This window comes from Nyctereutes procyonoides, unplaced genomic scaffold (assembly GCF_905146905.1).
Source record: "Nyctereutes procyonoides isolate TBG_1078 unplaced genomic scaffold, NYPRO_anot_genome, whole genome shotgun sequence".
In the NCBI taxonomy this organism is placed as follows: Eukaryota; Metazoa; Chordata; class Mammalia; order Carnivora; family Canidae; genus Nyctereutes; species Nyctereutes procyonoides.
Genome location: NW_026575126.1, coordinates 37,042,921 through 37,064,151, shown reverse-complemented (window position 1 = coordinate 37,064,151; position 21,231 = coordinate 37,042,921). Strand labels below are relative to the sequence as shown.

General features: G+C 43.2%; 1 protein-coding gene and 1 pseudogene across 1 annotated transcript; one reads left to right on the top strand and one right to left on the bottom strand.

Moving 5' to 3' along the window:
• Positions 1-4,527: 4,527 nt before the first annotated feature.
• Positions 4,528-16,830, top strand: LOC129520266 (pepsin B). The gene is made up of 10 exons (XM_055341352.1): positions 4,528-4,583; positions 5,158-5,314; positions 6,479-6,596; positions 7,097-7,215; positions 7,923-8,122; positions 9,005-9,017; positions 9,498-9,604; positions 15,323-15,470; positions 16,352-16,450; positions 16,678-16,830. The coding sequence occupies exons 1-10, from the start codon at positions 4,528-4,530 to the stop codon at positions 16,828-16,830; spliced, it is 1,170 nt and encodes a 389-aa protein (XP_055197327.1).
• LOC129519278 (mitochondrial transcription rescue factor 1-like) lies at positions 14,753-15,204 on the bottom strand (annotated as a pseudogene).
• Positions 16,831-21,231: the final 4,401 nt, after the last annotated feature.

Sequence of the window (21,231 nt, the reverse complement as noted above, 5' to 3'; positions counted from 1 at the left end):
TGGAGTACTTCCAAATTTGTTCTATGAGGCCAGCATCACCTTAATTCCAAAACCAGACAAAGACCCCACCAAAAAGGAGAATTACAGACCTATATCCCTGATGAACATGGATGCAAAAATTCTCAACAAGATACTAGCCAATAGGATCCAATCTCTCTCTCTCTCTCTCTCTCTCTCTCTCTCTCTCTTTGTGTGTGTGTGTGACTATCATTAAAAAAAAAAGGATCCAACAACACATTAAGAAAATTATTCACCACAACCAAGTAGGATTTATCCCCGGGACACAAGGCTGGTTCAACACTCGTAAAACAATCTATGTGATTCATCATATCAGGAAGAGAAAAACCAAGAACCACGTGATCCTCTCATTAGATGCAGAGAAAGCATTTGACAAAATACAGCATCCATTCCTGATCAAAACTCTTCAGAGTGTAGGGATAGAGGGAACTTTCCTCGACGTCTTAAAAGCCATCTACGAAAAGCCCAGAGCAAATATCATTCTCAATGGGGAAGCACTGGGAGCCTTTCCCCTAAGATCAGGAACAAGACAGGGATGTCCACTCTCACCACTGCTTTTCAACATAGTACTGGAAGTCCTAGCCTCAGCAATCAGACAACAAAAAGACATTAAAGGCATTCAAATTGGCAAAGAGGAATTCAAACTCTCCCTCTTCGCCGATGACATAATACTTTACATAGAAAACCCAAAAGCCTCCACCTCAAGATTGCTAGAACTCATACAGCAATTTAGTAGTGTGACAGGATACAAAATCAATGCCCAGAAATCAATGGCATTTCTATACACTAACAATGAGACTGAAGAAAAGAAATTAAGGAGTCAATCCCATTTACAATTGCACCCAAAAGCATAAGATACCTAGGAATAAACCTAACCAAAGAGGTAAAGGATCTATACCCTAAAAACTATAGAACACTTCTGAAAGAAATTGAGGAAGACACAAAGAGATGGAAAAATATTCCATGCTCATGGATTGGCAGAGTTAATATTGTGAAAATGTCAATGTTACCCAGGGCAATTTACACATTTAATGCAATCCCTATCAAAATACCATGGACTTTCTTCAGAGAGTTAGAACAAATTATTTTAAGATTTGTGTGCTGTCAGAAAAGACCCTGAATAGCCAGGGGAATTTTTAAAAAGAAAACCGTAGCTGGGGGCATCACAATGCCAGATTTCAGGTTGTACTACAAAGCTGTGGTCATCAAGACAGTGTGGTACTGGCACAAAAACAGACACATAGACCTGTGGAACAGAATAGAGAACCCAGAAGTGGACCCTGAACTTTATGGTCAACTAATATTCGATAAAGGAGGAAAGACTATCCACTGGAAGAAAGACAGTCTCTTCAATAAATGGTGCTGGGAAAATTGGACATCCACATGCAGAAGAATGAAACTAGACCACCTTGCACCATACACAAAGATAAACTCAAAATGGATGAAAGATGTAAATGTGAGACAAGATGCCATCAAAATCCTAGAGGAGAACACAGGCAGCATCCTTTTTGAACTTGGCCACAGTAACTTTTTGTAAGATACATCCATGAAGGCAAAAGAAACAAAAGCATAAATGAACTATTGGGACTTCATCAAGATAAGAAGCTTTAGCACAGCAAAAGATACAGTCCACAAAACTAAAAGACAACCTACAGAAAGGGAGAAGATATTTGCAAATGACATCTCAGATAAAGGGCTAGTTTCCAAAATCTATAAAGAACTTCTTAAACTCAACACGAAAGAAACAAACAATCCAATCATGAAATGGGCAAAAGACATGAAGAGAAATCTCACAGAGGAAGACATAGACATGGCCAACATGCACATGAGAAAATGCTCTGCATCACTTGCCATCAGGGAAATACAAATCAAAACCACAATGAGATACCACCTCACACCAGTGAGAATGGCGAACATTAACAAGACAGGAAACCACAAATGTTGGAGAGGATGTGGAGAAAAGGTAACCCTCTTACACTGTTGGTGGGAATGTGAACTGGTGCAGCCACTCTGGAAAACTGTGTGGAGGTTCCTCAAAGAGTTAAAAATAGATCTGCCCTACAATCCAGCAATTGCACTGTTGGGGATTTACCCCAGAGATTCGGATGTAATGAAACGCTAGGACACCTGCACCCCAATGTTTCTAGCAGCAATGTCCACAGTAGCCAAACTGTGGAAGGAGCCTCGGTGTCCAACGAAAGATGAATGGATAAAGAAGATGTGGTTTATGTATACAATGGAATATTACTCAGCCATTAGAAATGACAAATACCCACCATTTGCTTCAACGTGGATGGAACTGGAAGGTATTATGCTGAGTGAAGTAAGTCAATCGGAGAAGGACAAACAGTGTATGTTCTCATTCATTTGGGGAATATAAATAATAGTGAAAGGGAATATAAGGGAAGGGAGAGGAAATGTGTGGGAAATATCAGAAAGGGACACAGAACATAAAGTCTCCTAACTCTGGGAAATGAACTAGGGGTGGTGGAATGTGAGGAGGGCGGGGGTGGCGGTGAGTGGGTGATGGGCATGAGGGGGACACTTGACGGGATGAGCACTGGGTGTTATTCTGTATGTTGGTAAATTGAACACCAATAAAAAATTAACTTATAAAAAAAGAAGTTATCATTAAAGCTGATGTTTGGAGCAATTGAAGCAGAGAGAGCATGAACACCCCAGGCTTAGATATAGGTTCAGTTCAGGCAAACCAGGCTTGAAATCCCATCTCCGCCTTTGATTATGTGATCATTGGGAAGTTAAATCAGCTTCTAAGCTGGTTACAATGGTTAAATGAAATATTTGCCTGGTCCAAGGGCGGTAATTGGGGGTTGTTAAGCATATCCTCTGTAGATCTTCCAGTTTCTCTCTAATAATTTGTTTCTATAAAGAAGCATTAAATCATATATATGAAATTAGAAACCCTCTAGATTTGTGCATAGCTCAAAGGCTTCAAGGTAGATTCATGACAAAGTTCCAGTTACTTCTCTCATGCCCGTGACAACTTTACTTAGGGAATCATTTTGTAAACTGGCCTCTTTTACCACATCTTCTAAAAGGCTCCAACCTAGAAACTAGTACACAGGGTATCTAGAAGGCATTAAGTGTGTCATTTCTGGGATTAAAAAAAATCAATGGCTCCTTACTGCTTAAGGAATAAAGTCCATGTTGCTTGGCCTGACGTACGAGGTCCACCTCACCATCCAGTCGCGCCCCTGTGAACACCTTGTGCTGTGCTCCAGGTTTACCCAGGTGCTCCAGGGTGTGCTCCACCAGTATGAGGCATAATAAATAGTTTGATGGAAGAGAGGTTAAAACTCTGTGGATGCTGAATATATGCTGCTTTCATATAGTTTTATAGAATCAAGAGTTTTCCTTTTATTTTTACAGTGCTTTCCATTGCAAGGGAATCCTGAGTAGAAAATAATTTCCAAATAAAAAAAAGAAAATAATTTCCAGAGCTAATTGTCATGAGGAACACTGAGAAAACCCAGTGTCGGTCCTGTGGGTGGGTCTTGGCTTGCAGAGGCCATGTTGTGAATTGCTCTTCTGGCCACACTGGTCACAGTGTTCTCTGACTTCGTGACACAAACTGCACTCCTGGGTGCCATTGCTTAGGCTTTGCTTCTGCCTCCAGTGGCTTTTCCACTTTCCTCACTTTCTCATCTACCATCCTGCAAGATCCTAACTCAAATGTGACCTCTTCCCTGAAGCTTTTCCATCCCCCCAGAAGCTATCACCTCTTGTCTGTGCTTGCTTCATGAATACTGTTCTTCTCACTCTCAATCATTCAACACATGTTTGGATGATAGAGCCATCACATCATCTTGTAATTAGATTATGTGTCAGTCATTAGGCAGGATGCCGACTTTGCAGGACCAATTCGGAAATTTCTTTGTACTTCCAGAGCTTAGTGCAGAAGTGAGCACTAAGCATTAAGATGGAGCAGACCTTCCATCAACGTTGGCTAATTGAGAACTAAGAAACAGAAAATACAGATCAGAGTGCCATGGGCTATGAGAACCACAGCAGAAGACTATAGATGAGTCTGATGAGAGGAACAGGAAGGAAAAGGGCAAGCAGAAGTGGAGAGTCTACTGTAAATCTCCAGAAAGCACATGGACGTTGGAGCCAAAGAACAGATTGTTCTGGCAGAAGTTGCCAGCACCCATTTCCCAGTAGATGCGGGCACCAGGATCCTTCGTCCCCAGTGCATTTCACATTTGTTATCATATCCTTTGGATTCCATCAGCAAAGCCACTAATCACTTTTTAAGTTGACTGCAGAGTGGATATTAAAGGCCAAGGTGTTTGCCAGAAGGAAAAACAAACAGAACCCATGGATGTGTAGGAGCACAAGCTGGTACAAGGCTAAGAAGCCCACATGCCAACAGGGGGAAAGAACAGGGAGATCAGGGTATAAAAGAGACACTCAATCTCCCTCTGTCTGTTCCAACTCTTGGGTGTGCCACTGTGTCCTGTGTGTCTGTGGGCCACTGAAATCAGCACCATGAAGATCCTGGTCTTGGTTTTGGTTTGCCTACACCTCTCAGAGGGTGTGGAAAGGTGTGTATAGGGATTCAGCTTTACAGTGATACTCAGCCCCAAGCTGAGTATCAGAAGCTGGGGTAGAGCAAAGACCTTCCTCTGCAGATCTCATGGAAAAGTGGGCAGATTGTGTCTTGGTACATGAACCCCAAAACCACAGGGACCAAAGACTTAAAATGGATGATGATGATGATGATGATGATGATGATGAGTGTATGTAGGTGTGTGTGTGTGGTGTGTGTGTATGTTTTTAAAGGTACGTTGGTGTTTTGTTGGCTAAGAAAGAGGGATACAGGGCTCATGTCTCAAGTTCATAGGAGGGACTTTGGATAAACAGAAATTTATTCCTTGGAAACAATATGCAAGCAGGAAACCCCAAATATACCTTGTAGTGGATTTTCAGGCTAGGAATGCTGCTGGAAATGCTGGAGTGACTGCAGTGGTCAGAACTCACTAAAATCCAGGAGGATTTCTCATAAGAGGCTCTTCTAAGAGGACTAGGGAGGTTTGAAAACTCCACATCAGGTCATTGAAGGGAGTGCTATAATGGGGAAGGTGAAGCTCACTCGTTTTGTTTGCCTATTCTCCACAGAATTATCCTGAAGAAAGGCAAGTCCATCCGCCAGGTGATGGAAGAGCGGGGTGTCCTAGAGACATTCCTGAGGAACCACCCAAAGGTTGACCCAGCTGCCAAGTATCTTTTCAATAATGATGCTGTTGCTTATGAGCCCTTCACCAACTACCTGGATGTAAGTGAAGGGGGAGGTTGTGTCCATAACCTTTGGCTAATAAGCACTCTTGATACCTATTTAGACCTCCCATTAGCTCTGATTTTGGTCTTTTTACTAAACCTATGTCTCACTTCCTATGGAAAGTATCTGGATAATGAGTTGGTACCATCTGACACTATAGTATTTCCTTTCCTTCCTTCTTTCCTCTCATTACTGGCTCACTCTCTAAAGCTCTCTTTATATGGTTAAGAGATTCACAGTGACATATTCAAGTCAGTTGAGAGGGCCAGGAAGGAAGTCCCAGTGATGAGCTGCAGGGGAAAGAAGGAGAGCACGTGCAAAGCTGCCAGGCAAAATCTCCAGTGGCCCCAGCTGCTATATATCTTCCCTTTCGGAAACATACACTGGTACTCAGGGCAAGTATTTGAACATTCTTTAGGCTGCAGTGTCTGCTCAGGGCATCTCATCATACTGGTGTCCTATAGACTGTCTTTAGTGAGGTGTTACATGCGTGTCAGATCTAGAAACCACCCTAGGGATTTCCTACTTGGACTTCCCCTTTCTATTGATGTAGAAGAAGAGGCAGGTAAGTGACGTGGCTGGCCCGAATTCACTTAGAACTGAAACTGTGTCTCAGTGAAGTTATCTTTTTGCTTTCCATGCTATGTCTCATTCTAGGTTTCCTGGGGCCTTAGCTACTTCGTGACCAGAAGGAGAAGAATGGTGGGGAACTATCTAATACTGGAAGAGAAAGTGGTGTGTGTGTGTGTGTGTGTGTGTGTGTGTGTGTGAGAGAGAGAGAGAGAGAGAGAGAGAGAGAGAGAGAGAGATGGGGAGAATGGATGGACACTGGGAGTGAAGAAAAAAGTGATTGCTTCTCCAACTTTGCATGTTCTGGCACAGAATGATAAATCCATGGAGGTGTTACGTGATGCAATGTACAAAAAGCTTTGGAAGTGATATCGTCTTGCCAGACTCAGCTAGTCACAGGCTTCTAATTAGGGACAAAAATCGGGAATATTGAATCTAGCTCCAGATATGAAGGAGACCTTGTGGAAGGAGAAGTTATTAACTCCCCCAAGGAAGTGATTTGGGCAAATGTTGCTTCTAGTGAGTCAACCTCTCCCTATTCAAGACAAGACTTGGCAGCTGAATGAGAGTGACAATCTTTTGTCTTTGCAGTCCTACTACTTTGGAGAGATCAGCATTGGGACACCACCACAAAATTTCCTGGTCCTCTTTGATACGGGCTCCTCCAACCTGTGGGTGCCCTCCACCTACTGCCAGAGCCAGGCCTGCTGTGAGTATACCACCTTCACCACCCACCCATAGATAGGAGAAGAGGGTGGGGCAGAGTCAGAATTGATCACAAACTCAGCATCAAAGTCCCAAGTTCCCGGTGCATACCCTTGATCTCATCCTCCTTAAATTCAGACCATCTAGAAATCTTGCCTTGGTCTAGATTTCACTAGTAGTACAGTTCTGGAGAGAGACCGCAGAAATAGACCAAGGCTTCCATTCCTTTCTACATTGTTCCCTTTCCTCAGCTTTCTCCTATTGGCCCCAATTCCTGGCACTTTTGTGTTGAGCAATCCCTTAGGAAATGGAAGGAATTGGGGCAGCATCTGTTTGCTAAGGGGACAGTCTTTTCGGGGCCACAGATTGTCTCCAGCATAAAGGATCTGAGGCTGAGGCCCAATCTCAGGGTTGGTCTGATGGTCTTAGGCCATCAAAGATAGATGTCCCCCAAGTTTTTTGGAAAGTATATTGACATTAACATTCCATTCTAATCTTACACAGCCAATCACAACAGGTTCAACCCCAGCAGATCCTCCACCTACCAAAGCAGCGAGCAAACCTATACACTGGCCTATGGTTTTGGCAGCCTGACTGTGCTCCTGGGATATGACACTGTGACTGTGAGTGCTGTTCTCATACTTCTGTGGGTCTGCTCTTTGGTTCCCCTTTTCTAGAGCCTTCATCTATCAGAGAGTCTCACGATTACTAAATAGGTACAAATTCCCAGAAGCTAATTGTGGGAAAGGATGCCAAGGCCATCTAATTAAACCTTTTTCCCAAAACAAAAATTGCCACCTCTCCCCCAAGCAGTCCTGATCGCAGCAGACTCTTTACATTGTGCTTCCCTGTGACTGTGTTCCGTGGTCTTAACGTGCCCTCTGCAGCCACATGGAGTACATCTGCTTTCTCTTCCACATGATTTTACTCTAGGTATTTGAAGACTTTCCTTTCAGTATTTTCTTTTTTTTACATCAATCACCCACAGTTTCTATGTCATTTGTGCAGGTGGATTGTTCAATATAAAACCTGCCACTGTCCTTTCACTGTCCATGGAAGTGGAAACTAACTGCACAACACTTTCTCAATACTTGCACTCTTCTTTCCAAGACACACATCACTGAATGATGCTCTTGTTCTTTCATCTTACATACCCTACCCCATGATTGTGCTAATTGTGAATGAAGCCAACCTCCTCTCCCAAAAAAGGGTCCTCTCCCAATAAAGTTTTTTTTTTCCAATAAAGGGTCTTGATTCCATTCTCTGGGCACCTACGTCTGGGAAGGATTTGCCCCCTGAATTGTCAATCTTTTCTTTCTGATTGCCCCAGGTTCAGAACATTGTCATCCATAACCAGCTATTTGGCATGAGTGAGAATGAACCCAACTACCCATTTTACTATTCATATTTTGATGGTATCCTGGGAATGGCCTACTCCAACCTGGCAGTAGATAATGGCCCAACAGTCCTGCAGAACATGATGCAGCAGGGCCAGCTCACCCAGCCCATCTTCAGTTTCTATTTCTCTCGGTGAGTACCCTTGCCCTGGGTAGTTTTCAGCAAATGAGGTGCTGTGTGTGCCTTCAGGGCTGAGGTCTCAAAGTTTCCTGATACAATGAGTAGAAGTTGCTCTATGAAATTCATGCATCTCTGAAATTTTATTATTTCATTTTGGAGGGAATTTTACTTTAAATAAACTAGAAGTATTTTCAATTCAGGCCATAAACTATAAGATGATTCTTTTCTTTAAAATGAACTATAGTGTCTCAGATTTTGATGAATAAATTTAAAGTTATTTCATTAGTTTTGTACAATTGTAGAGCTATAGAACAAGCCTGGTGATAACTTGCTAGGAAAGAGAACAACAATGAAATGATATAGCAATATATGTCTGACTTTCCAAAGTGTTCTCATAGTAATAACGTCAAATGACATCTCAAAAATTCTGTTGGATTCTTTTTGCCAGAAAAGGAATTCAGGCTCAAACATGTGATCTATGTCAAGGTCACCCATTAACTCAATGGTAGATATGAAGCCATGACTCAAATGCGAATATCTTGGTCACAAATCCAGTACTCTTCCTACTCTACTAGCCTTGAGCTTTCATGGCAAACTTTACTCACTGAATCTTTTTCCTGAACAACAATCCTCAGGGTGCTTGGTCCAAATGTCTTTCTTCAGTGAGTGGCAGGCCCAGGGTAGGGGAGAGAAGAGACCCAAATCCTTTTAATACTGTCTACTTATGAACTTTAAAAAATATTTTGTTTATTTATTAGAGAGCATGAGCAGCAGGGGGGCAGAGGGAGAGGGAGAAGCAGACTCCTCATGGAGCAGGGAGCCTGATGCAGGGTTCAATTCCAGGATACCAGGTTTGTGACCTGAACCCCAAAGGCAGACATTTAACCAACTGAGCCAGCCAGGCACTGTGTCTAGTTACCAACATGAGCATGACAGGAGTATCCTCTTGACTGCACACTAGATCTCATTCTCTCTCTCTCTCTCTCTCTCTCTCTCTCTCTCTCTCTCTATCAGCCCCCATCCCAGGTGCTCCCTGAGGTATTTCTTCTTTTCTCACTCTGTCCCCAGGAGAGTTTCCCTGGAATGCTTTGATAGTTTGTTTTCACAGGCCTAGTTTCCAATTCCATCTCCTCTTTTATGGGAATAGTCTGTGTTTCCAGTTCTCTGATACTCTGGGTGTTCCTCTGAGGAGCCTCTTCTCCCTTGTGCCTTGAGCCTGGTAGAGTCTGAGAGCAGGTCAGAGGATGATACCCCTTGTGCTGTGGTTCCTCTGTGTCTGAAAGACAGAGGGATAGTTAAAGCGGAGGGAGGAGCTGCCTGAAACTATGTGAGTTATGGGAAGAACTTGTGCTCTTCTCCTTTTCTCCCCAGCCAACCAACCTATGAGTATGGTGGAGAGCTCATCCTGGGAGGTGTGGACACACAGTTTTATTCTGGTGAGATCGTCTGGGCTCCAGTCACTCGGGAAATGTACTGGCAGGTTGCCATCGATGAGTAAGTACAGAGGAAAATTCCTATGGATTGTGGATACCCCTAGGGTGTTCCTCCAGTGTGACAATATTTCCTGTTCTTGCATTGGCACAAACTTCGTAAAGAATCAGCAAATCCTCATGCTCATTATTCCAGGAGCTCAGTAGACTCTGGCATCTAGCTCTAGACTAAACTTTTTTTTAATTAATTGATTTTTATTGGTGTTCAATTTACCAACATACAGAATAACACCCAGTGCTCATCCCGTCAAGAGTCCCCCTCAGTGCCCGTCACCCATTCACCCCCACCTCCCGCCCTCCTCCCCTTCCACCACCCCTAGTTCGTTTCCCAGAGTTAGGAGTCTTTATGTTCTGTGTCCCTTTCTGATATTTCCCACACATTTCTTCTCCCTTCCCTTATTTTCCCTTTCACTATTATTCATATTCCCCAAATGAATGAGAACATACACTGTTTGTCTTTCTCCGATTGACTTACTTCACTCAGCATAATACCCTCCAGTTCCATCCACGTTGAAGCAAATGGTGGGTATTCGTCGTTTCTAATGGCTGAGTAATATTCCATTGTATACATAAACCACATCTTCTTTATCCATTCGTCTTTCGATGGACACCGAGGCTCCTTCCACAGTTTGGCTATTGTGGACATTGCTGCTATAAACATTGGGGTGCAGGTATCCCGGCGTTTCATTGCATCTGTATCTTTGGGGTAAATCCCTAACAGTGCAATTGCTGGGTCGTAGGGTAGGTCTATTTTTAACTCTTTGAGGAACCTCCACACAGTTTTCCAGAGTGGCTGCACCAGTTCACATTCCCACCAACAGTGTAAGAGGGTTCCCTTTTCTCCGCATCCTCTCCAACATTTGTTGTTTCCTGCCTTGTTAATGTTCCCCAATCTCACTGGTGTGAGGTGGTATCTCATTGTGGTTTTGATTTGTATTTCCCTGATGGCAAGTGATGCAGAGCATTTTCTCATGTGCATATTGGCCATGTCTATGTCTTCCTCTGTGAGATTTCTCTTCATGTCCTTTGCCCATTTCATGATTGGATTGTTTGTTTCTTTGCTGTTGAGTTTAATAAGTTCTTTATAGATTTTGGAAACTAGCCCTTTATCTGATATGTTATTTGCAAATATCTTCTCCCATTCTGTAGGTTGTCTTTGAGTTTTGTTGACTGTATCGTTTGCTGTGCAAAAGCTTCTTATCTTGATGAAGTCCCAATAGTTCATTTTTGCTTTTGTTTCTTTTGCCTTCATGGATGTATCTTGCAAGAAGTTACTGTGGCCAAGTTCAAAAAGGGTGTTGCCTGTGTCTCCTCTAGGATTTTGATGGAATCTTGTCTCACATTTAGATCTTTCATCCATTTTGAGTTTTTCTTTGTGTATGGTGCAAGAGAGTGGTCTAGTTTCATTCTTCTGCATGTGGATGTCCAATTTTCCCAGCACCATTTATTGAAGAGACTGTCTTTCTTCCCATGGATAGTCTTTCCTCCTTTATCGAATATTAGTTGACCATAAAGTTCAGGGTCCACTTCTGGGTTCTCTAATCTGTTCCATTGATCTATGTGTCTGTTTTTGTGCCAGTACCACACTGTCTTGATGACCACAGCTTTGTAGTACAACCTGAAATCTGGCATTGTGATGCCCCCAGCTATGGTTTTCTTTTTTAAAATTCCCCTGGCTATTCGGGGTCTTTTCTGATTCCACACAAATCTTAAAATAATTTGTTCTAAGTCTCTGAAGAAAGTCCATGGTATTTTGATAGGGATTGCATTAAACGTGTAAATTGCCCTGCGTAACATTGACATTTCCACAATATTAATTCTTCCAATCCGTGAGCATGGAATATTTTTCCATCTCTTTGTGTCTTCCTCAATTTCTTTCAGAAGTGTTCTATTGTTTTTAGGGTATAGATCCTTTGCCTCTTTGGTTAGGTTTATTCCTAGGTATCTTATGCTTTTGGGTGCAATTCTAAATGGGATTGACTCCTTAATTTCTCTTTCTTCAGTCTCATTGTTAGTGTATAGAAATGCCATTGATTTCTGGGCATTGATTTTGTATCCTGCCACGCTACCAAATTGCTGTATGAGTTCTAGCAATCTTGGGGTGGAGGCTTTTGGGTTTTCTATGTAGAGTATCATGTCATCGGCGAAGAGGGAGAGTTTGACTTCTTCTTTGCCAATTTGAATGCCTTTAATGTCTTTTTGTTGTCTGATTGCTGAGGCTAGGACTTCCAATACTATATTGAATAGCAGTGGTGAGAGTGGACATCCCTGTCTTGTTCCTGATCTTAGGGGAAAGGCTCCCAGTGCTTCCCCATTGAGAATGATATTTGCTGTGGGCTTTTCGTAGATGGCTTTTAAGACGTCGAGGAATGTTCCCTGTATCCCTACACTCTGAAGAGTTTTGATCAGGAATGGATGCTGTATTTTGTCAAATGCTTTCTCTGCATCTAATGAGAGGATCATGTGGTTCTTGGTTTTTCTCTTGCTGATATGATGAATCACATTGATTGTTTTACGAGTGTTGAACCAGCCTTGTGTCCCGGGGATAAATCCTACTTGGTCATGGTGAATAATTTTCTTAATGTGTTGTTGGATCCTATTTAGACTAAACTTTTTGACTTGTCATTGAGCCTTGTCATGCCAGCAGGTGGTCATTCCTAGACTTCTGTGAACCCATGTCTTTGTTCCCTGAAGCTTCATTATCTCAAGTAGCACAATCTTTATCAAGTCCTTCATAAGTAAGAGTAACAGCTGCCATCGATGTTTTCTATGTGCCAGATACTGTGCTAAATATTATATATATATTATTGTATGTGTATTTCACTGCAGCACTATAAGGTGGTCAGTAGTATATTTCATTGCACAGATAAAGAAATCAGGGCTCAGAGGTTAAGTAACTTATCCAAAGTCATACATTTCACAAATTTCCAAATTTGAGCCCAGGGATCTGATCCCATAGCTCAGGACTATGACTCAGTTACTTCTACACTCCAGGCCTTCAGGAAATCTCCATCACTGCCAATTAAAGATACACTTCTTTGGCCTATACTCAAGACCATATATAACAGCGGGGCACTTCCTACGGGTACAGCCTTCCCACCACTTCCTCATGTGCAGCACAGACTTCACCATGTCCTTGCACCTCGCCATGACTTTCTTGCTGCTTCTCTTTTGACTATATCACCTGAAGTGCCCCCCTCATGTCCTGGGTGCATCCTTCTGAGCCCAGATGAAGTCCTCTCTCCCTCGAAAAGGTCTCTTAGGGGCTCAATCTCTCTTTCAGTCCCATAGTATTACTGGCGTGTATCCCAACTTGTATCTCCTCATTTCAGGGTAGCCACAGGGACACCAGCCCAATGTGCATGAATAGACAGGGAGATAAGCAGTTGAATATCTGGCAAGTAGTTTTCTGTGCCTGGAATAGAGGGGTCTTGTCACTTGGACCAATGGCACTCACCCTTTAAGCATCTCTTCTCTGAAAAATCCTTGTCTGACCGAGTACTTCTCACACCCATAGTAGATCAAGTCCCCTCTTCTCTGGCCTCCTTATTTTTTTCATGGCACTCACCAGGACTACAATTAAGTACCATTTGTGTGTTTCTGTTAGGTTTGTGGTGTCTATCTTGTTCACCATTATATCCAAGTGCCTTGATTCACCAACAGTGCTCAAAATATAAATGGAGTGAAGAGGAAGGGTAGAGCTGCAGAAAAAACTGAATGAGGAATCGGGAACTGAATCACATAGGACTAGATTATGGAGATTATCAGCTGCTGTCCTATTGTGTTGTGCCTCATGTACGGTGTTGTCTCATGTCATTAGAATGCAGTCTTTGAACACAGTGAATACAATTTACTCCTCTTTATATCATCATAATTCTTTTAAGAGTGCCTTGTACATAGTAAATGGCCAATGTGTATTTATTAAGTGATTACCAGTGGTAGTTACATTTGGCACTATGTTCTGGGCCTCATATAGGCAGAGTAAAGAGGATAAGACACAGTCCCTACCTCCCCAGTGCTTTCAGTCAGAGCTGGAGGGGTTACCAGAGCAAAACTGAGAATATTACTCCAATAGTCACAAAGACACAGAATTATTACATGGAATACAGTGTCAAGATATAGCCTGGTTTTTTGGAAGTGGCATATTTTCAGAGCTGTAGGGTTGGGACATTGGGGTGAATGTCAGACTTATTTATGGCAAAAGTGCCTGACCCTCTCTTTAAAAAAAAAGATTGAAAGATGAATGGATAAAGAAGATGTGGTTTATGTATACAATGGAATATTACTCAGCCATTAGAAATGACAAATTCCCACCATTTGCTTCAACGTGGATGGAACTGGAGGGTATTATGCTGAGTGAAGTAAGTCAATCGGAGAAGGACAAACATTATATGGTCTCATTCATTTGGGGAATATAAATGATAGTGAAAGGGAATAAAGGGGAAAGGAGAAAAAATAAGTGGGAAATATCAGAAAGGGAGACAGAACATGAAAGACTCCTAACTCTGGGAAATGAACTAGGGGTGGTGGAAGGAGAGGTGGGCGGGGGGTGGGGGTGACTGGGTGACGGGCACTGAGGTGGGCACTTGATGGGATGAGCACTGGGTGTTATTCTATATGTTGGCAAATTGAACAGCAATAAAAAATAAATTTATAACAAATAAATAAAAATTAAAAATAAAATAAAAATAAATAAAAAATAAAATAAAAATAAAGATTGAATGATTTCAGAGAGAGAGAGAGAGAGAGAGAGAGAGCAGGGTTAAGGGGCAGAGGGTGAAGAGAATCCCATGCAGACTCCACACTGAGCATGGAGCCTGATGCAGGGCTCAATTTCCTTTTTTTGAAAGCACAAACAAGGCCAGTTTATTTTACACAGACTCCCGAAGTAGTTAATATGGGAAACAGCAGGCTAGTCATTAAAACCCTCTCTGGGGTTAGTTCATTCAGCACACATCTCATTCACGCTCACGAGGCCAAAACGAGGTCAAAATGAGCACAAATCAAGCCCTGGAGAAGAATCCAGGCCATGGGCAGTGTCTCCAAGCTATGGATCCCAATTTCCCTAAAATAGCTCAGCAGATTCCAGTGAAGGTAAGAGAACTTTATTTTGATAAAAATGTCCTCTTGAAGCCGGCCCTTTCTCCCATCACTAGAAAGCAGCCTTATCTGTAAAAAAGCAATCCATTTGTTTAGACATACTCTTTTTAGGCAACTTTTTAACTTTTTCCACCGGCGTAGGACCACTCTGTACCTTTCACTTTCCGTTTTCCTCCAACACTTTTTTCAGAAGAACTCTCATGACTGTCTCTGTTTCAGCTTCTTTATCCTCTCCAATTAGAAGATCCAATGTATCTCCCACTTTCACCATTCTGCTTTTCTTCCATAATTTTTCCCCATTCAGCCTGAGTTCACCTTTGTAGAATGCATCTTCCACTTTGTTTCTTCTGTCTTTAGGATAACATCATACCAGAAAGACTGCACTACTTTTTCCAGGTCTTTATAGTCTTTGACCACACTGGGGTCATTCTCGAGCTCCTCTTCCTGCTCACTCATCTCACGATCACTCTCTTCATCAGAGTCCTCTTCCTCTTTGGCCAGGGCTCAATTTCCTGACGCTGAGGTCACGACCCAGACTAAAACCAGTCAGTCTCTTAACTGACTGTGTCACCCAGTTATCCCTAGAAACACCTGACTCTTTTTGTATTGGTGTTCCCCTCAGGTTTCTCATCGGTAACCAGGCCACTGGCTTGTGCTCTCAGGGCTGTCAAGGCATCGTGGATACAGGAACCTTCCCACTGACTGTTCCTCAGCAGTACTTGGACACCTTTGTGAAGGCAACAGGAGCCCAGCAAGATCAAAGTGGCAATGTGAGTACCCAGAAGAAAGGTTCCTTGCACATCCGGGCAGCCTCAGCATAGGAGCCTGAGTGGAATGAGTTCATGAGAGACAGGAGGAAGAAGTGGTAGAGAACTGTCCCCCTGGTCAGATATAACAGGTGGGGAACACCATGTTCTTTCAATCATGAACCTTCAATGCAAGAATGGGTATGGGGAGGGAATAATACCAACTCCATACCATAAGTATGGGCTGAATGGTTGTCAAGAGGGGTGACTATTCCTGGGCAGGCCTTACGAACACATCTCACCTTGACGTGGCCACTGTCATTTGACTATATGCAACAGAGCCAGGCATATTCCATTTGTCCATTCCACTTGGGATTTTTTCTTGTCTAGGAGTTCTCCTTTGGCTTTTACTCTGAGCAGCCTCCTGTGCCTATCCCAGATCCCTTTATATACACTTCTGTAGTTTGATCCTCCTGCATGCAAGAGTCTAGTATAGTCAGACTAAATCTTGGTTCTTCAGGGTGTGTGTGTGTGTGTGTGTGTGTGTGTAGTACATTGACAGGTGCACACAAGCGTGGGTATGAATTTTCAAAAGCACACTTCCACAGGGTGTGCCCATGCTTCTCTGTAAGTGGTACATTCTGGCAGTAGAATCCTGTGATCTGAAAAGAGTCTAACTAATTATGGCCATAAAAGTACAACCAAGATCTTGGAATCTTGGAGCTGAGATGTGTCCAAGGAGGCCCAGGAAAGCGGAAGCACCTGGTCAGTGTTGTGCCTATGAATTAGGCTTTGCCTTCCATTCTCTCAACCAACCTCTGCTGGAAAGTCAGGAAGCTGGCTTCACTGGGAAAGGGGACCTCAGTCCTCTGCCACTCTACAGTTCTGCTTATCTTCTCTCTCAGTTTGTGGTCAACTGCAACTCCATACAGAGCATGCCCACCATCACCTTTGTCATCAGCGGGTCACCTTTACCTCTGCCTCCATCTACCTATGTTCTTAATGTATGTATGTACCCCAGGCTCCATGAATATGGGATTGGATGACCCAAAATGCCATTCTGTGTCCCAGCTCACATCTGGGCACCTATGGGAAGTCATCAGTGGCAGGGCTGAGGGTGAACAAGAGGCCAGAGACCCTATAGGTGTCATGGAATATAGGGTGGGAAGTTCCTGTGGGGAAAGGCCTTTCCATTTACCTGGTTATATCCTCATGTTCTTTGTATTTTCAGAACAATGGCTACTGCACACTTGGGATTGAGGTCACTTACCTGCCCTCCCCCAATGGGCAGCCTCTGTGGATTCTGGGAGATGTCTTCCTCAGGGAATATTACACAGTCTATGATATGGCTGCCAACAGAGTGGGTTTTTCGTTCTCTTCCTAGACTAGCAAAAGGTAGCTGTCTCCATCCTCCCAGAAGGACTCTGGGGTTGTCCTACTGTTTCTCTGGGCTGATAGCAGCATTTTGGACTATCTGACCCTTCTGTGCACTAGTCTTTTTTTCCTGTAACTAATAAATTAAGAATCTCCAAACATCCTTGCTGTACTTTCCAAATGTCTTGTGTTCTGCTTATAGTAGTTTCTTCTAAATTGAAAGTTAGCAATAGCTCTTTGGGGGATCTGTTAATTCACCAATGGGAAAGGACATGGAGCAAAGGTTTCTGAGTGAGGACGCACAGCACAGACATTAAGGACACAGTAGTACCTACATGAGGTACTCTCGTAGAGGTGGCCAGTCCTCCCAGCACTGGCACTTCCAACACATTTTTCACTCCATTCTTAGAAAAGAATGTGAAACAGAGTAGTCTCTAACTCAAGAATATTAAAGAAGAAAAAAGTAACCTTAGAGAATGTTTCAAACTGGCTCTCTGAGGAAGCAGATCAGAAAATGGTAGTTTTTCTTGAAGGGAGTAGCACATTTTTAATGAATAGTTTCTGGTATTTTCACAGACCCCATTCCTGCCTGCTTAATACAGATGGTCTCAAGCTGTTCGCATATACAATTCACCCGCCTGGTCCTGAAAGTTTTTGAGTTTTGAAACCCAGTCTCATTTTACAGTATAAGAAGGAGAGGCACAGACCTGTTATCATACAGTTAGTGTTAAAATCAGATCCAAAACTGTGCATTAAACATTTTTTAATTCTGTTATATAATAAACTCTGCTACATGTTAGCCATGGGGGCACACAATTACAAATGAGGCATGGCGTTGGCACACTAGGAATTTTCTAGCAAGTACAACATATTGCTTTTGAGCATGTTTCCTGTCTGAAGTAAGCCCAGTAGCTGAACTCGCATTCCATAATAGGTTATGAACAATCATCTGCAGTGGTTTCTTCTTTTTTTTTAATTAATTAATTAATTAATTAATTAATGATAGTCACAGAGAGAGAAAGAGAAAGAGGCAGAGACATAGGTAGAGGGAGAAGCAGACTCCATGCACCGGGAGCCTGACGTGGGATTCGATCCCGGGTCTCCAGGATTGCGCCCTGGGCCAAAGGCAGGCGCCAAACCACTGCGCCACCCAGGGATCCCTGCAGTGGTTTCTTCTAATGCAGTAATGCTGCCTTTATGGAGTTAAAAACTGGTATCGCTCTGGGGTTCAAACTTGTTTCAAGAAATGTAATTAGAAGGACATACCTGGAAAGAAAGATGCAAAGAATTCTCAACCCAGATGTGTGTGGGTGGTGGTGGTGGATGGAGGTATCCATTTTCTACACTGTTGCATCATTCCCCTCCACCAACCCATAACGAAGTTGATCTTAAGGAGTTGGGTAATGTCTGCACTTTGGCCATTCCTTTTTCTTTCTGTTGTGTTTCTTTTATGGGAGAGATGGCCTTTTTTTGGTCAGAGAGAAGGGAGCTCAGTTCAGCCCCAATTCACCTGCATTCTCATCCCTGCCCTGTCAGCCACTGTTCCTGCCTCAGTATCACCTCTATTCATGCTCTGGTGGTTGGCCGCAACTATAGAGTGCAAAGATCTTGAGATGGAGATATGATTGCTCGAAACTCTCATGAGTAAGCTGAAATTCATCAGCAGGGACTGTCCTCATCCACTGGAGCAACATAAGGTATTGGTAAAGCCAAAGCTAGAAATTCTCTGCTCCTGGATTCTAGAAACTAGCAACCAAGAGCAGCTCTCCACAGCTTATGGTCTATTCCACCTTGTCTATCATTGTAGGATGGGGACAAGATTTATTAATATGTGATTGTTTCCCACCTTCCCACTCTGTCCCCATCACACTAATAAAGATCTTGTCTGTCTGATTCCTGTTTCTTATGTTATATGTATACAGACTGAGGGACTGGAGAAGGAGAGAGAGAGAGAGAGAGAGAGAGAGAGAGAGAGAGAGAGAGAGAGAAAGAGAGAGGCCACTAGGTCAAAAAAGGTAAAAAGAAGGAGGAGTAAATGAGATTTTTAAAAAGCTGGAAGGGCACTTGATGGGGATGAGCACTGGGTGTTATTCTATATGTTGGCAAATTGAACACCAATAAAAAATAAATTTATAAAAAAAGATCTGGAAGGCAACAGGGGAAAAAGAAGGAATAGAAATTATGGGTGGGGGAGACGAAAATAGAAACTTAGAATTTGGAATTTCTTGGGGGAGATGTTCCACACCAACATATCTGGGGGAGCATGTAGGAGGAAGATTTTGAGAAAAGTTGCATATACTTAAAAATTAGGATTTTTTTTTAAAAAATTGAGAGATTGATTTAGAGGGCACGAGTAGAGGGAGGGATGAAGGGAGATGGAGAGAATTTCAGGCAGATTTTCCTCTGAGCACAGAGCCCACGAGGGGCTTATCCAAGACCCTGAGATCATGGCCTGAGCTAAAATTAAGAGTCAGATGGACACTCAACTGACTGAGCCACCCTAGACCCCACAGATGAGAGACTTTTTAATGTTCTGCAAGAGACAAAAAAGATTGGAATTCCTTTTAAATTATTTTTGGCAGATATAATGTGGTTTTTAAATGTAATTCATGCAGAAAGTGGCCACATGGACCCTAGTCTATGTTTGGGTTATACTTGTAAAAGTATTCTAGAGCTTTTATTTCTTATGTCATCACTACTTATGAAATATCATTCATTTGTTCATAAAGTATTTATTGAACTGTCTTTGTGTAAGTAAAATCTTCCCTGGTCCTTGACATCCTTTTGCATCTCCTCTGCCTACCCTCTCAACAGCTATGAGAGGTAACTACTGCTCCTTTCCTCCTCCCACAGCACTTTGTACCTCTGACATTGCACTACACAATGCACTGTATTTTACCCATTGCACATCTGTCTCCCCAACTCAATTATGATCTAGAGGAAAGAGACTTTATTATTCTCTTTAAGTCCCCAGATCTGACGTGTCCTCTGATAACAAGTGCTTAGCAATTATATACCACCAAATTCATGATGATACAAGTGACATAAATGCTGTTACAGTGAATGGTGCCCGACAGTGGCAGGAAAGAGGAAGGTATCACAAAGGAAAGCATGTTAGATTTCATCTTGAACTATATGCAGGAGGGACTCACTGAGTAGAAAAAGTTAGAAAAGGGATCTCATGCAGAAATCAGCATAAGAACAGCAAAGGGGCTGGAGAATTTGTGTAAACAGCGAGTGGCAGGATGTCTCAACTGGCTGGACACAAGGCACCTGAGAGGATAGCAGGAAATGAGGCATCCAAGGTGGGTTGTGGCCAGATGGGAAGGGTCTTGCTAAGTGTCTGGACTTGATTCTCCAGTCAAGGGGTCCCATAACGGGTTTTAGCGGAGGAGAGACCTAAGATATTTGAGGTAGAGGGCTCTGCTGGCAGGGCTCCTCTGCTGTTGACCAGCCCTCCGCTGGGGTCCCCCAGAAACTCAACTCCAGATAGATGCATAGCCTTTGTTCCCTGTGGAGCATCTGCTCTAGAACTCTGGACATTTTCTTAGGCTCATAATCATAGCTGAAAGACCTAAACAGAAATGAAAGACCCCTGTGTATCTGACCCAGATATGATATCAGAATTCAAAGAGTGAGGTTCTCTGTGGGTTGCTAGAAAGTGCTAAAGGAACAAAATACAACATTTCAAAGACCTAGAGGTGTGTTCCAGCAATTCAGGCATCCCCTGAATACATCTAGACTTGGGCCCTGCTTCTGTAGCTTCTGGACCAGTAGATGAGGTTATTTCAATTCCTGCTGTATCCCCAGTCCCTGCCATTGTGCCTGACACATGGTTGGAACTCATTTTATATGTTAAGTGACAAGTGACATAGATGAGGGATTGGGAGATATGGATATTTTTTTAATACTTTATTTGAGAGAGGAGAGGCAAGATGGTGGATGAGTAGGGTCTCCAAATCACCTGTCCCCACCAAATTACCTAGATAACCTTCAAATTATCCTGAAAAATCTGTGAGTTCGGCCTGAGATTTAAAGAGAGAACAGCTGGAATTCTACAGTGAGAAGAGTTCGCGCTTCTATCAAAGTAGGAAGACGGGGGCGGGGGGGGGGGGAGAAATAAAGAAACAAAAGGCATCCAAGGGGGAGGGGCCCCACGAGGAGCTGGACTAAGGCCAGGGCGAGTGCCCCCAGGACAGGAGAGCTCCATCTCGGAGAAGCAGGAGCTGCACCAATCTTCCCGGGCGGAAAGGCCTCGCAGGGATTTGGAGCAGGACCCCAGGAGGGAGGGGATGCCCTCAGGCTCCCTGGGACTGTAACACAGGAACTGCGCCCCGGGGAGAGTGCGCCGAGCTCCCTGAAGGGCTGCAGCGCGGATGGCTGGACCCGGGAGCAGCTTGGAGGGGCTCGG